The sequence below is a fragment of the Anthonomus grandis genome, chromosome 8 (assembly GCF_022605725.1).
Source record: "Anthonomus grandis grandis chromosome 8, icAntGran1.3, whole genome shotgun sequence".
NCBI classification, from domain to species: Eukaryota; Metazoa; Arthropoda; class Insecta; order Coleoptera; family Curculionidae; genus Anthonomus; species Anthonomus grandis.
The window spans coordinates 29,716,765-29,733,482 of NC_065553.1; the positions used below are offsets into that span (position 1 = coordinate 29,716,765).

At 33.8% G+C, this 16,718-nt stretch overlaps 1 protein-coding gene across 1 annotated transcript; it reads right to left on the reverse strand.

Moving 5' to 3' along the window:
* Window positions 1-6,096: 6,096 nt before the first annotated feature.
* Window positions 6,097-9,846, reverse strand: LOC126739324 (uncharacterized). Its single transcript, XM_050444957.1, has 2 exons — window positions 9,736-9,846; window positions 6,097-6,733 (listed from the first exon to the last, which is right to left on the reverse strand). The coding sequence occupies exons 1-2, from the start codon at window positions 9,757-9,759 to the stop codon at window positions 6,191-6,193; spliced, it is 567 nt and encodes a 188-aa protein (XP_050300914.1). The 5' UTR covers window positions 9,760-9,846; the 3' UTR covers window positions 6,097-6,190.
* Between the last annotated feature and the right edge of the window lie 6,872 nt (window positions 9,847-16,718).

Below are 16,718 nucleotides of genomic sequence, written 5' to 3' on the forward strand. Positions count from 1 at the left end.
AGTTGGAATCCATGGCGGTAATAGAGAAACTGTTTCCTTCCTTAATGGAAGAAACTGCTAAAGAACAATGGCAAAAAAACAGAATTTACAAAATTTGTATTAACTTTTTGGGCCAGATTCAAAAGAGTGGTTAAATTTATAAAAGTATTTAGTATCCTCACTGTAGTTTTAGGATCCAGTATACTTAAAATGTAGTGTTTTGTATAAGATTTGTAGTTTTTAGTATAAGCATTTATTTTTGTTAATTTTTATCTTATCTCTCCTAATATGCATAATAACTAAATACGAGGCAAACAAATTAATAAATATGTTCAGGATGTAAAGTGTGTTTTTTTTTTATAAGTAAAACTTGTGTCTTTTAAAGGCATAAAGTATAGACAGCCAAATGATTTTTAATGTAAAAGTTTATTTAAAAAAATATACTTTCAATTTTCTGACTACATAATTACTTTTTATCAAAAGAAGTTGGTACTAAATATAGAGATGGGGGGTTTTCATGAGTATATTATTATAATAATATATCATAATATGTATTAATTAAAAAAAACTATAATAAAGAACATTGAATATGGGAGCCACAATCCCCATTAATAATCACCACCATGTAAAAATAAATCTCAATTCCCAAAAAAAGGAAATATATAAAATTTGAAGACAAACCAAAACAATTTACACTTTTGTGTCAAAAAGTAACTATTTAATGCCTTAATCCACAGAATAAATGGGCCTAAGTAATTTGTCACCTACTCTCTCATTAAACTCAAAAATGCTTTATTGTCAATATAAACATAGAAGTTGTAGACAAAGCCAATAGACTACATTAAAGGAATAAAAACAAGAAACTAATTTAAAATAAAATAAAATTATATAGTAAAACTTTGAAAAATACTTAAATGCTAATCATTAAAAATTTATCATAGTTTAGGTGCTACATAGTTTAGTACGCTTTACTAGCAAGAAATTTTCTTCCTTGTACGTAGGATTTTTTCAGTCTTAAGTTGTCTTATTTCTAGTGGAAGTTTATTAAACAGCTTTCTACCACCATATATGATAGAGCTACGGACAAGTTCAAAATGAGGAATGGGTAGCCTCAACAAATAGTTTTGTCGCGTATTATAGTGGCTTCCTAAGTGGAGTTCCTGTTTATATTTTCTAAAAACTAAGCAAACTGTTTCCAAAATAAAAATACAACACAGGGTTAAAATATTATGACTTACAAAAAGCGGGCGACATGAATCACGAGGCTTGGCCCCACATAGATATCTAATGGCCCCTTTCTGGAGTACAAACACTGAACTAAAAAGTGAATTTGAACATGAACCCCAAAAGCAAATTCCATATCGAAGGTGCGACTCGATAATCGCGAAGTATGCAGATCTGGCAATGGAGAAATTAAGACTGGTGGCAATAACCCTTAGGGCGTAGCAGCCTGATGAGACTTTTCTACATACATTCACAATATGGTCTTCAAATTTAAGGAACTTGTCTATGGAAAGACCCAAAAACTTACTGAACGGTGGCATGTTGATGGCTTCATTATTTAAACATATATCATTTGTATTACATTTAAGTATATTTGTTTTGGAAACATTAAATGTCAAAAAATTTGCATCACACCAGTCTTTTATTTTTAACAAATCTGTACGTATATTGGCCTCCATTTGAGAAACATCAGAGTCGTGCCAGAGGATGGTGGTATCATCGGCACACCAGTTACCTGCAGTTGTGGCAGATCGTTCACATAAATGAGAAAAATTAAAAGACCAAGTACTGATCCTTGCGGAACACCCACATTTATATTAAGTTCGTTAGACATACCACCATTAAATTTGACAGCCTGGACACGATTTGATAAGTAGGAACGAAACCACTCAAGGGCAGTTCCCCTGAAACCATAGAGCTCCAGTTTCATCAGCAGCACTCTGTGACTCATGCAGTCAAATGCCTTGGACAAGTCACAGAATACCGCTGCTGCAACTTCACCAACATTCAGTCGGTTGTACAGGTGCTCTAGAAAGCTAAAGATAGCATCATTTGTGCTCACAGACTCACGAAAGCCAAACTGCTGAAGACTCAATAGGCCAAATCTATTTGAAAATGAAACCATCCTCACCTTAACGAGCCGTTCCACTATCTTGGCTAAAGTAGGCAATAACGCTATAGGTCTAAAGTTAGAAGGACAGTCGCGATCGCCACCCTTGTAAAGAGGAACAATCATTGCTCTTTTTAAGCACTCTGGGAAAACTCCAGACATAAATGAAAAGTTAATTGACTCGGCCAAGACTTGCAAAGCAACAAGAGGTAAAACAGAAAATATTTTAAGAGAAAGCCCATCCCAACCTGATGAACTCTTATTCTTAATATTAACCATTAACTGTTTAAGCTCTTCTACACTTGTGGGGGCAAAAAAGAAAGATTCGGCTACTACCACATTGCTGAGATAGCTCCTGGGATCTATTTTTTGTGAGAGATTGGCTGCAAGGTTACTAGCAATATCACAGTAGAAGGAATTGAGGACATTGGAATCTAAGGTACTTGGAATAACCAAGACATTATTTTTACCCCTAAGCTCATTTAAAGTCTTCCAAGACTCTTTTGCTCTGTTGGAGGAATTATTTATCCTCCTTTGAAAATAGGTCCACTTAGCCATTCTAATTGAGTTTCTGTAAATCTTGCGGTATCTGTTATAATAATTTAAAAATGTTGCATTGTTCATAGCGTATTTCCTAATGTAAAAAAGGAAGCGCATATTTTTCCCAGATACTCGTAAACCCTTAGTATATCAAGGTTTTCTATTTCGTTTCTTAATATTGACAACAGGAAAAGCAGTGTTAAAATTGTTTAATACTATTTGATGAAAGCTATGCAGTGGGTTAACAGTAGTCAATACATTATTCCAACTTGACATATTGCAAAGCAAAGAGACTTGACTTGTTATAAGGGACTGATGGCGCTAAAAACTAAATTTATGAAATTACAATTTTTGGTTAAACTCATTTAACGTACTTAAATCCTATATTTAAATTAAATATTATCTTGCTATCAACTATCCTGAATTTTTAACTTAATAAAACTAAACCCAAAAATCCCGAATAATAAAGTTTAAATACAAATAAATTTTAAGGCCGGGCCTGTGCAACTTTTCACGCTTGAGTGGCTGTGACTAAGGTCAGGCGTTTAACAAAATAGTACGTGGGCACATGCAGTCACATTTTACGAATCAAATGTATAAATTCTTAAAAAAATGCTTAAAACATTTATTTATTTAATGAAATGATTAAATATCGCTTAGAATAATACTTTATGACTCTTTCCACATAAAATCAAAGAGGTACCTCACCTCGATAAGGTGGAAGTAAGATCCAGGGATTCTCCTTGAATATTTAAGAAAAAGGACCGATGACATCTAGAATTTAGGGTATACATCAGTGTTAACTAATTTTTAATATAATACTCTCCATAAAGAATATTTTAATTACAGGGTTAGTTTTTATATATTACGACTCCGCTAACATTTTTGGGTACCCTCTGTACAAAAAAGTAGGTAGTAAACGTAAAATTTTTAGGGCATATTTTTGAGAAATATAGTTCTTATGTCTATAAATAATTAATTTATAAATTTGATAAATTGTAATTTTTGTATCATATCCTCAAAATGTAGAAAAAGCAAAATACATACCATGGACAGTGTTGTGCTAAAGCAGCACAAAAACAAATTGTATCAGGATCCCTTTTAAGACAATAAATTATAAACTTACTTTACAATTGACTTTAATTCTACCCCTACCCTTGTTAATTTGTTAATAACAGTGAAATTAACATTGTTAGTATCAAGCATTTAATTCTCAAAGTAGGACTTAATATATTATACTTAAATCTCTAAAATATTGTCTTACATAATTGACCCATTAAATCTTTTTTTGATAGCGTATTGGGCTGTAAAATCTCTTTCACATTCTCTAAAAATCAATGAAAAAGTGCATTATTAACAATTAATTTCTTTGAAGGGCGTTAATGCATTAACTTAACAGCTTAAAAGGAAATTTGATGAATTTAATATCAAAAAACTAACGAATTCAATTAAAAAATGTAAAATTAAACTTAAATTACATACATTATCACTCTTAGCCTCTTCAAAAATTAAATGAATACACTTGCACTATTTCATAATTTTTTAGAGTTTGTGATCGAGATTCACAGCCTTTACGCTGTTAAAAATTGATTTAATGGGTCAATAATTTTAAATTTCGCGCCATTCTAAAATTTTGAATAGCACGCCTTTCATTTCTATGACGGATCGGTATTACAGTAGACTATTTTACCGACTGTGACATATGTCAATTATTTTAGTTCGGTTAGACCGCAACCGTACGCTGCAATCGAGTTTAGGGTAAAGATAGTGCCTACTTGTCACTATAGGATTGAACCCTCTCATACTTTTAATTACTCTATGCGCGCAACTGTGGGCTAATAAAATATCCGATTATTTTCCATCTTTGTCTCTCTTCGTGAAAGGTGAACCTAGATGGCGCAGATAACGTTTGCCGCCATAATTCACACCTCGACTATTAAGCATTTAATGATTTATTTTAATTAAAATCAGCCGTTATGTCTCAGAAGTCAGAACATCATAATTATTATGTTCTGAGACAGAACGGCTGATATTAATTAAAACAAACAAAAAGTTATTAATATGTTTTTAATTGGTCAGAAGGATAGCAGACTTTAATTAAAACAATGCAATTTAATAACATTTAAATTGGGGAACTAAATAAACTAAATATAATTCTGAAACGTTTTGTATTGTATTTTCAGTATATGGTATAATATGTACATGCATTTTATTAATTATTTTCATAATTTATAATTAAAGACGGTAACAGTAACATGCATATACATAAATGCAATTAAAATTCAGGAAGATTTTAATTATCATGGTACTATAATATTATTACAAAAAATATATCCTTGGGTGTAATACTTAAAATAAAAAAAGTTTAATGTTTTACTGAAGATGCTAATATCGTTAGCGAAACAGGTATTCAGAATAAATGAAATTGATATGAATTTAAAAAGTGGTAAAACTGCTTTTCTACTAATTAGTAAAAAATAGATAAGTCTGTTCTATTCTATAATAATGAATATACTGTTAAATTTGTATGTGTATAAAATACATATACACATGTTTTATTATTTATGATGGAGTATTTTTTTAATCAATAAAAATTAATTAAAAGAATAAAACAGGAAGATTACAGCTAAATTAAAAATAGCAGCAAATAGTCAACACAGATAGTCCGAACAAATGTTATTCTTGTAATTATATTAAGTTTTATTATTAAAATTAAATTCATTTGACTATTTATGTTAGTTTTTTTTAAATGGTTTTTTTTGCAAATCTCTTAATTTTCCTTTTGAACCACCATGGAATATTTATTATAACTACAGCCTTAACAATTACCTTAATGAACATATTTCTGTTCCTAACACAAGTTAAAACACTAAAATCTGTATCCTACAAAAAACTACAAATACTAACTATTGTTATCAAGTTCATCTAAATCCGGTGGGTAATAAAATACGTAAAATTTAAGCACTCGTTCAAAATCTCAACTAACGATGTAAAACAAAACAAAATCAATCAGCAACAACAACTATTCAGCCATATTGAAATTCACGTGTTTATGTTGAGCAGGGATTGCACTGTTGCCGTACTTAATTATAATTTTAGAAATACTAGAGAATTGGACACAAGCTATCCCATATTTTTGCATTCATTTAGACGGAGATGGAAGAATGTTTTCTCTTGAGTGCTCTGATAATTAAATACATTTAGCATTGCGAAAGATTAGTATTGTGACGCCACCTTAGCTCGCCTTTCATAAGGGAAGAGAGAGACAATGAAATACTGTATATACAAATTAAAGAGAGCAACAACAATAGGATAAAAAATTGTATCTACATAGTTGCACGTCGCTTAGTCTATATTTGTTACAGATTAAATTATTCGCAAAGGAAAATTTTCCAAAAAATTAAATCACATTTAAAAAAAAAAAAAAAATTATTTTAAATAAATATTGTAAATGTATTTAATTAAATGTATTAGAGAATAACTTAATAAATTAAAAAAAAAAATATCACAATATTCTCAGACCATGATTATGAAACTTTTTTCATAAACATTTTCAACTTAGGCCACAGTGGGAAATAAATCTCTATCACTCAAGTAACCAACCATAGCATGGTTTCTATTAAATCTATTTCTCCTAGCGCTGAATCTGCTAAACCTTACCACAGGTCTGAATGAGGGAAATCTTTGCGTCTGCCTTTTGGTTATTATGTGAGAGGATGCTGCGGCGACGAGGTCATCTTTTGGCAGTTGAGGACTTCTGGTGGACTGTAGTAATTTCACTGCGCCATCATTTGATGGTAACGGTGATAGAGGTACTACAATTAAGTCTTCTGGTTTATCCTTGGTGGCTAAATGACTCACTGGTTTAATAGGTTTGTTGCTGTCAAAATGGTCCAAGATATCTTTTTTCCTTAAGATAATTATTGGTTTCAAGTCGTCGGATTTAGATTTAAGTTCTTTAACATCAGATTTTTCAGATACTTCTACTGGAATGTATTTCACGTCAAATGGTACATAGATGGAAATTTTTTCATCTTTTCTTGAATGGTCGACTGGTTGCGATAAACCAATGGTGTTGGAGAGAGCCATCAAAACTGAGATCTAGAAAAAATACAAATACAACTGTATATATTATAGCTTATTACAAAATTGTAAAATTTGTATAACAAAAATATCCAATGGAATCTTTTTCATTTTTTTTAAATTAAAAATTAATTTGGCTTTCTGATTATTCTTCTTTTTTTCGCGAGCCCAAGTTTATTTAATTCGATTAAGCTGAACCATGAAATTATAAACACTTATGAATAGACCTTTCTCCTCCGCTCCTACCACAATTTGATAATTTATGCAAACATCGTTAAACCAAAAAGATGTAGAGTTAACCAAAAAGAGTACCGTAAAACGGGGTTACTTTGCACTGAGCAGGGAAACTTTGCACGGAACATGTGAAATTATATTTCCTGTAATCCTCCTTATAATTTTGTTCAGATATTTCTACTACCTCTAGAACACATAGGCAACATCGCAATACGTCACCAACACCGCGCGAATATCCTCATGGTCGCCAGTTGTTTATCAGCAACCGTCCGAATATTAACCTAGAAATTCTATGATTTTCTGGCTTTGCAAAATCATACTGTGCAGAAAGTCCTAGAGTACGAAAATTGGTAAGTACACGTCTAAAGGCTTATACTATAACCGATTGCGATTTGTAGTTGTTAAAATAACGGAGTAAAAGTTAAATAGGTAAATGGTTTTCAGAAAATGCCCAGACGTTATAAAAGGAAACTGGGATCTCGCAGATATGCAGACTACTCAGAAGAAGATTTGAAGCATGTTTGTCAGCAATACAAGATGGCATGAGCACAAGAGTTGCCGCTGAATCATTTAACATTCCAACGAGAACTATTTTTTACATATTAAAAGGAACACACGCTAGAAAACCTGGATACCCATCAATATTCTCTTATGAAGAGAAAAGATGTTTCGTACAATGCATTCATAGCCTTAGTGATTCTGGTTTTCCTGTTACTGGAATGGAATTGCGACAAATAATTAAGAGCTATTTAAATCGCAAAGGAAAAAAAATAACTCGTTTTAGGGATAATACTCCAGGTATCGATTGCGTCAAATCATTTTTAACTCGTCATAAGGATCTTACTGCAAGGATAGCCTCGAACATAAAAAGAAGTAGAGCAGCACTCAATGCAAACCAAATGACTGAATACATAGAAAATCTAAAACAAACATTAACTGGTGTGGAGCCGCATGCTATTTTTAATTATGACGAGACAAACTTAACCGATGACCCCGGTCAAAAAAAGATATTAACTAAACGTGGTGTTAAGTATCCCGAACGAATTTGTAATTCCTCAAAGAGTAGCATTTCTCTTATGATTTGTGGAAATGCAGTTGGTGAGCTTCTACCTCCTTATGTGGTGTACAAATCCAAGCATTTGTGGGACACCTGGACTGAGAATGGTCTCTCTGGTACGCGTTATGCAAATACTGTATCTGGTTGGTTCGAATCACAGACATTTGGAAATTGGTTCAGCACTCTCCTATTGCCCAGGCTTAAAAAAATTCAGGGAAAGAAGGTCGTTTTAGGAGAAAATTTATCTTCTCATATTAATGATGAAGTCCTCGATTTATGTCGAACACACGACATTAAGGAAAATGCGACATTTAGGAAATGCGGTATCGTCCCTTGCGATGTAACACCGCTCTTGGAGCGGTTAACAACCACTAAGCAATCTAATATGACAACTGCTAGCGACACAAATAAATAAAGTTCGTCGGATATCGAAAACACTTTCATTAAGTATTTAGAAGATAAAAGACAGGAAGCCACACAGTTTAAGCCACGTAGGAAGAAGAAAATAACGGTTTCAGTAGGATACAGTATTGCCCATTCTGAAATTAGTTTAACAGATCTAACTGGAGCATCTACATCCACACCTCTTTAAGCTGTTGAACCAGAAATCGTAGATGATTCAGAGGAGGACATTGTTTTAGACGACCACTTTCCACTAGGCAGGGATTCATCAGATGATGAAATAAATGAGATGCAAGAGATGGAAGAAGAAAAAGAATTTAATAAAAAACTCGTCTCAGGTTCTCTTGGAACAAATATTGTCGAAAAAGTCAAACACTCTAGATTAGATGATGTTAAAAAAGTTGTTGGTGAGTACGTTTTATTTTCCTATGAATATCATGTTTATCCTGGAGTAATAACAGCAATAGAAAACGATGGAGCGATGATCAATGCTATGGCGAGATCGATAAAGTTTTGGAAATGGCCAGAAAGACGTGACGAAATATGGTATTTGTGGAACAACGTAATTGGGCCATTAGCCCTCCCAAGAAAATGTCTAAACGAGGATTGTACATTGTCCCAGAATGCGACACATTGGCAAAAACTTGGCCCACAAACATTTTTTCGCATTTAATTGGTGCAAAGTTTGAAATAATAAGGTGTTTCTATGCATCAGCAAGCATTTAGTAGCCAAATATTAATAAAATATTGAGTGGTGCAAAGTATGACTTTTTTGGGGTATACTTTGCTCCACTAATAAAACTAGGTTGTTCTCTTGATTAGGCAATATACGTAACAAATAGTTATAATCAGAGTTATATTACAACCTGCTCAATTGATATTTATAATAAAAAGTTCAGATCTTCTTTCGAGTGACGTTACATCCTAACTAATAAAATAAAACTAAAAACAATGGTGCAAAGTAACCCCGTTTTACGGTAGTTAAATAATCAATGTAATTTTTTTAGCTTTTTTCGGGATGTTAAAAACGTCTTTTTTCTTCACCCTAGCATTTATGCCTCTTACCGGCATAGTTAAGATTTAACTACTTAAAGATTGATTCCAGAAATGTCGTTTGACAATTTTTATTACACGATTATTTTGACTATTATTATGACTGAAGGCACTGAATTATTCATTACTGAAATAAGAGACCTCGATCTTCTTAATCAAACACCATTTATATGCTCGAGTTTCAAATATTACGCTACTACTATTAAAAATTATAAATGTATGTATACAAATACCTCTATGTAGTATTCTATATTTTAATGAAAAAAATACTTACAATAAATAGTTTTTGACAATCCATATCCAATCAATCTGATTACCAAATTATTTATTTGGACTACTGTACTAGAGATTATGCGTGAACTAACTGATACCAATTAAGCGTCCACAAGACTATATATATATACAAGTATATATTAAGCAACTCATATTTCTTAAAATTACAAGGTGTTAATTAGTTAGTTCCCATAAAATTTCTCTGAATATTTATTTTTAGCTGACTTATTTGGTGCTAATTTAATTTATTACGTTTAAGGAATATTTTTATGCATTTTACGTCTTAGTAATGCCACGTATTGTAAATTTCCTTCCATTGTGTTGTTAAAAGAAAGATCGCTTATGATATCGTATATTTAAAAAAGTGCATAGTAAATGTAAATATTTCAATAACCCTGTTTTATTTATTGTAAATTGAGTCACAATAACGATTAGTAGATCATAACATATCATTTTAGCACTAATGCGACAAATTCTTCAACAATTAGTGTCTATCTGATAAGGGGGTTCGGGAAATTTCCCCCGGAGATGTTTTTTAAGTTGTTTTTTTTTCGTTTACTACTTAAAGGTGACACGTATGATGCAAACAACAAACGTTAATAAACTTAATCTATTATTTGTTATTACTCGAAGGTCGTAAGGGTAGACAACAGTGACCAGGCGTGGAGATAATTATAAAGGAATGCCAAATCTCATGGTTAGCTAAATTAAATTTAAATACGAGATATGGAAACATTTAAAAGTAATAATTCTGGAAAAACTGATTTGATTGAAAAACTGAAAAAAGATATTGATCCTTCTTCTTCTTTTTCTTATGTGCCATCTTAAGCGCGAAACTAGCGTCAATCTAGCTTAAACTTAAGTACCATCTCTACGACAAACACGAGCAATCATCACAGCTATTATTACTTTTAGAGGCAGATGCTCGGAAATGTTGTTTTGAGCTGCATTCATAAAATTTCGCCAATTATTTTAATTACCAGGTTCTCTATGAATTATGAATTTAAGAATAAATATTAGGCTCACTTATCTTGAATAACTTGGTACTTACAGGACATGACATTTGTCATTTTCTTCAATTTCCATAAATCGTATTTTATAAATTCAAATCTTAAAAAAGTTCTTAGCCTCCCGTATCCTCCCGTAAAAAAATTCAAGGGGTGGTAGTACTCCTAAAAATAGTTCCTATAAGTATAGGACGGAACCCACATAGCAAACATATATTATATGTAAATGCTATGTATATTCATAATATCCTGACGTATATACATACAATGTCTATTTTTACTATTCTGGAGGCGGTTCTGCGGTGACGTTGAAAATACACCATCTGCAGCACGACTGTGCAAAGTACTGTCCAAGGAACCTGGAACTAAATTGGGGTCGCTGTCACTTCCAGATGGCGGCTTTACTACCAATGAGCGGGAGTCACTGGAGGTCATGCTGCGCACTCACTTCCCAGACTCCAACTCATTTCGCGATCCTCCTAGCTGTTCTCGGGCTCCGATTCGCTTAGAGTTCGAGACTGCTAGAAGAACAATTACCTACGGGAGGGTGAAATGGGCAATCAAGACATTCCCCCCCTTCAAATCTCCGGGCATATATGGATTATATCCATGCCTTTTGCAAATAGGGTTAGTACTGATTCAAGTAGTTCTGATTCGTCCCTTGCTCAGGGCTACTTCCCAAAGTTATGGCATCAAGTGAAAGTCGTCTTCATTCCGAAACCCGGAAAAAGCGATTTTACAGATCCCAAATCGTACCGACCTATCAGCCTTATTAGCTTTATGCTGAAGGCGATGGAGAGGCTGATTGATCGATACCTTAAGGAAAGCATCCTGGTCAACAAACCACTGCATGTGCATCAATACGCCTATCAGGTGGGCAAATCCACGGACCTGGCCCTACACCACCTCGTTAGGAAGGTGGAGGATACTCTGGGTAGTGGCAAGCAACTGGTCTGTGTGCGTTTTTAGACATTGAAGGCACGTTCAATAACACCCCTTTTGCATTAATCTGCCAAGCACTCGAGAGCGCTCGAAACGTCATGTATCTGCCCAGCTCAACAACGAGATTGTCGAAACGTTGGCGGCTAGGGGCTGCCCGCAGGGAGGAGTATTGTCCCCTACCTTGTGGTGCCTTATGGTCGACAGCCTGCTAAATCTTTTAAACAATGCTGGCCTATACACACAGGCCTACGCTGATGATCTGGTAATCCTTTGCCCAGGGAAAGACGCCGTCTCAATGCGGGGCCCTATGATGAGAGCCCTGCGTATGGTGGACATATGGTGCCTCTTGGGGAGTCTCAGGATTAACCCCAAAAAAGCAGAGCTCCTACTATTCACGAGGAGACGTAACTTTGGCACGCCCCCTGTTATATCTCTAGGTGGCGTGCAGCTGCATTACTCCAGGACAGTTCGATTTCTGGGAATCAAGTTGGATCCCAAACTCTCCTGGCACGATCATGCAGACACCAGAATGAAGAAGGCCACCTGCACGCTATGGGCCTGCAGGCGGGCTTTCGGCAATACCTGGGGTCTGTCTCCTAAGATCCTCCACTGGATCTACTCGCGTATTGTGAGACCTCTTCTCACATACGGGGCTATCGTTTGGTGGCCATGTACGGAGAAAGCGAAAATTCGTGCTCAACTGGATAGAGTTCAAAGTCTTGCATGTTTCAGCATAACGAGTTCCATGCGGACGGCGCCAACTAGAGCGCTTGAGACTCTGCTGAGCCTTCCGCCTTTGGACCTCGTTGTGCAATTCAAGGCAATGAGGACTGGGTACAGATTATACGTCCTCGGCGAACTACGTGCTGGCGAGACCGGTCACGCAAAAATTTGGTCACGGGCCATACAGGAATGTCCTCTCCTTCTGATGGGCAGTGACTGCATGGCTCCAGTGACTGTGGACTGCGAGGGATTCGTGACGCACATTGCAGGCAGAGAGGAGTGGCAGCATTCCAACAGATCTGCATTGCTAAATAGGGGGACCATCTGGTACACAGGTGGCTCCAGAATGAATAACAGAGCTGGATCAGGGCTTATTGGTGGGATCTTACTAGTAGGGCATACTCGCTGGGGGAGCACGCCACTGTCTTCCAGGCCGAAGTATTCGCTTTATTAAAATGCGGACAGAAAATCCTAAGCTGCGGACACCGCAATACAGTCGTATCAATATGCTCGGACAGCAGAGCTGCCATTAAGGCTATCACGGCCGCAAAGGTAAGCTCCAAGCTTGTACTAGAGTGCATAAAAGTCCTGAAAAAACTGGTACAGGTTGGATGCAGGGTCCAGCTCGTCAGCACACATGCGCGCCAGGTTCAAATACTTGGGTAACACTTTCAGTGTACCGAGCGACTTTAAGTCCTTCAGACCAGAGAGCCTTATCAGTTTCTCTAAGGCCGTTGGGCTCTAGTAACCCCCGGTGGGGCATGACGGGTCCATCAGGAGACCTATATGCACAACTGCCTTAGCAGCCCACTGTTTCGTCAATTCAATTCAGTCAATTCAATGCTCTGTTTATTTTATGGATATGAAATAAATATACATTTATCACACACTAGATAATACATGGAATATGCTATTAGTACATACAGTATATATCCTGAATTTACTAAATATTGAAACTATATCCGAGGGTTATGTTCTATGGATGTCTCATAAACATCTATTTTATTTTATGTATCTGTTACATGTATCTTTATAGAATATACAAATGCATTTTTAATATTCCAGGATATATAATAAATATTTCTAAGGTAACCTATATCCATGAAACATTTTCTGGATATACCATATATGCATAATTTCATAGGTAACAAAATGACGTCTTGAATATGTCATTTTTCGTACTTTCTGGTCTACATGACGAGTCATTTGACGTCCTTACTACCTTAAAGTAACGTACAAATGTCACATCCAAAATTAAGTCCTAAATAAAGGCTTAAAAGGAATTTAAAAAGGCTTCTGGAAGTCGTCAAATATTTTCATAGGATGACGTTTAAAGACTATTTAAGGTCATTTAAAATGACCTTAAATAGTAAGTAATTTTAAGGTCTTGAAATAGTTTTTAAGGACTTGAATATTAAGAAAAAATATTTTTACTTAAATTCCAAATATATATTTTTTGTAAGTATAACAAAATACAACAAATATTCGTTGGTCAAGGAAACCTTAAAAAAGGAGGAAGGAGAACAGGATGAAACATTCGGCACAAAAATACTGATAAATTTTAATTTTATAAACAAGATTAGATCAAGTAGTACACGCTGTATAAAATAAAACTTTTTTATTTCACTAGTATTAACTTCTGATTTTCTTTGGTGGAGTAAAAGTTTATATCAGCCTAAAAATTTTATTCAAATTGATTCTTTTGCATTAGAAATTTTTTCAGATGCATCCAATACGGGCTGGGGTCAGAAGCTGAAAAACAAAATCATATCAACTATTTGGAGTTGCTAGCGGTATTTTTTGCATTAAAATGTTTCGCTTATAATTTAGAAAAGTGTAATATATTGTGTCGTGTTGATAATACTACAGCTTTGGCCTATGTAAATAAAATGAGGAGTGTTCAGTTTCCAAAGTTAAACGGTCTTGCACGTTAAATATGGCAGTGGTGTGAAGAGAGGAATCTGTTTATTTTTGCATCTTATATTAAGTCATCTGATAATAAGGAAGCATATTACGAATCTTGTAGTTTGGGTATTGAAACCGAATGGTCGTTAAGTTAGTCGGCTTTTGAGCATATAAAGTTATCTTTTGGTGAACCTGAGATTGACCTATTTTCATGTAGATTAAATGCTAAGTGCAAAAAATTTGTATCTTGGTTGAGAGACCCAGAAAGTCTGGCAATTGATGCATTTACTTTAAACTGGGCTCAGTTTTATTTTTATGCGTTTTCACCTTTTTCTCTAATTTTAAGAGTTTTAAATAAAGTTATTTCTGATAAAGCAAGAGGTATTCTTGTGGTACCTTTCTGGCCATCTCAACCATGGTACCCAATTTTTCTTTCGACTTTAGAAAACAAGTCTTTAATTTTTCAACCGCATAAAAATTTATTGTCATTTAATAGTGTATCACACCCTCTTTGGAAAAAGACTACCCTGGCAGCAGGAATTGTATCCTCCCTGCTTTAACGTTAGGACAGGTACCTGCTGAATCGTTGGAAATCTGTTTGGCCTCAGTTACCAGTAATACCTATAAGCAGTACAATAGCGGATTAAAATTATGATGGAAATTTTGTTTTTTTTTTCAGGAAAAAATTGATTTTTATGCGCCTTCGGTTCCTGCGGTTCTTAGATTTCATACTTTAGAATTTAACAAAGGGGCATCTTTCAGCTCTCTTAATACGTATAGGGCTGCACTTTCACAAATTGTTGGTTCAAATCTTAGTGACGATTTCAGGATTAAAAGAATTTTTAAGGGTTTTGGTTGTTTAAGGCCTTCTCAGGCTATGTATAATATTACTTGGGATCCAGGTGTAGTCCTTAATTTTATTAAAAATACTTATGCCAGTAACCTAACAATTGAGCAGTTGACTTTTAAAACTGCCATGTTACTTGCGTTGGCTAGCTACTGGTCAACGGGTTCAAACTTTGGCAAGCATAGAATTAAGCAATATCATCAGACATTCTGATAGATTAGAGATTAATATTACGAAAAGAATTAAAACTTCTAAATTTAATAAAACTCAGCCTACCCTTATCATTCCATTTTTTACACATGATACTGTAGTCTGTCCAGCTAAAACGTTAATTTTATATTTAGAGAAGACAAAAATTATTAGAGGGTTAATAAATGGTTTATTTATAACTTATAAGAAACCATATCGAATAGCTTTATCACAAATTATTAGCAGATGGCTAAAAACTGTTTTGGCTAAAAGTGGGATAGATTCCAATTCTTTCAGTGCAAATATCACGAGACATGCTTCTACATCTGCTGCTGCTAGAAACGGTCTTAGTTATGACAGCATCCGATTAGCGGCTGGATGGACTAAAAAATCCAAAACATTTGCAATGTTTTACAATAAGCCATTAACTACTGATAAAACTAAATTTGCCAAAGCAATTTTTTACCTCCAGTTAAATATATTTTTGTTATTATTTAAGGTTTTTGTTATTAAAAATTATTAGAAACTTAGATCACTTAGTTTTAAGTAATATGTTATCCTAGTAATATGCTTGTTTTTTGTATTAATTCTATAACCTTTTTTGTTCTATTTGGATTAACCTTATTTGTCGTTGTTGAGTTAATAGAATATATATTTTGATATTGAGTAATTTGTTGCAACTTACTTTAAACTACTACATCTACTTATTTATAAAGGCGAGGCTAAAATATAATTAAATGATTAAACGAACTTACCTAAGTGATGTTTAATACTAATTATATCCTCCTGGGACCCAGAGGTGTTTTTTTTTAGGAAAAAAAATCCTTTTAAATTTCGTTTAAAAGTGTAAAAAGAAACAACTTTTGTTAATAACTTTTTTTATTTTTTTTTATAGTTAACAAAAAAACTGGTGTCCATTTAAGTGGACATTGGGTCTTAATCCCTAGAAAAAATAGAATAAACAAAAATATTTTAAATTCTTAAAATAAGAAATACATGTTTCATTTTAAACTAACATTTTAAAAATAAAAATATAAAAATGTCAACATAGCTTAAGAATTTAGAAAATATTATATTTCTGCATGAAAAATTAAAAGAAATACAAGTTTTACTGAAAAAAAACGAAAAATGCAGTTATTTCAAAATTGTTTAGAATGAAACTCTTTGAAACAATTTCTATTGCTTGTTATGCATAAAAAAGTTTCGCAAGTATCACAATAAAATTTAGTTTTTTTATTACAATTTTTTAATTTGAATCTTACAGAATTTTTTATCTCAGAATCTATTTCCGGAAAATGTTCGCGTTTTTTTCTATTAGTTCAATTTGGAGATAAAGAGTCAACCATGATATTTCCTGCTGGGTTTTTTCTA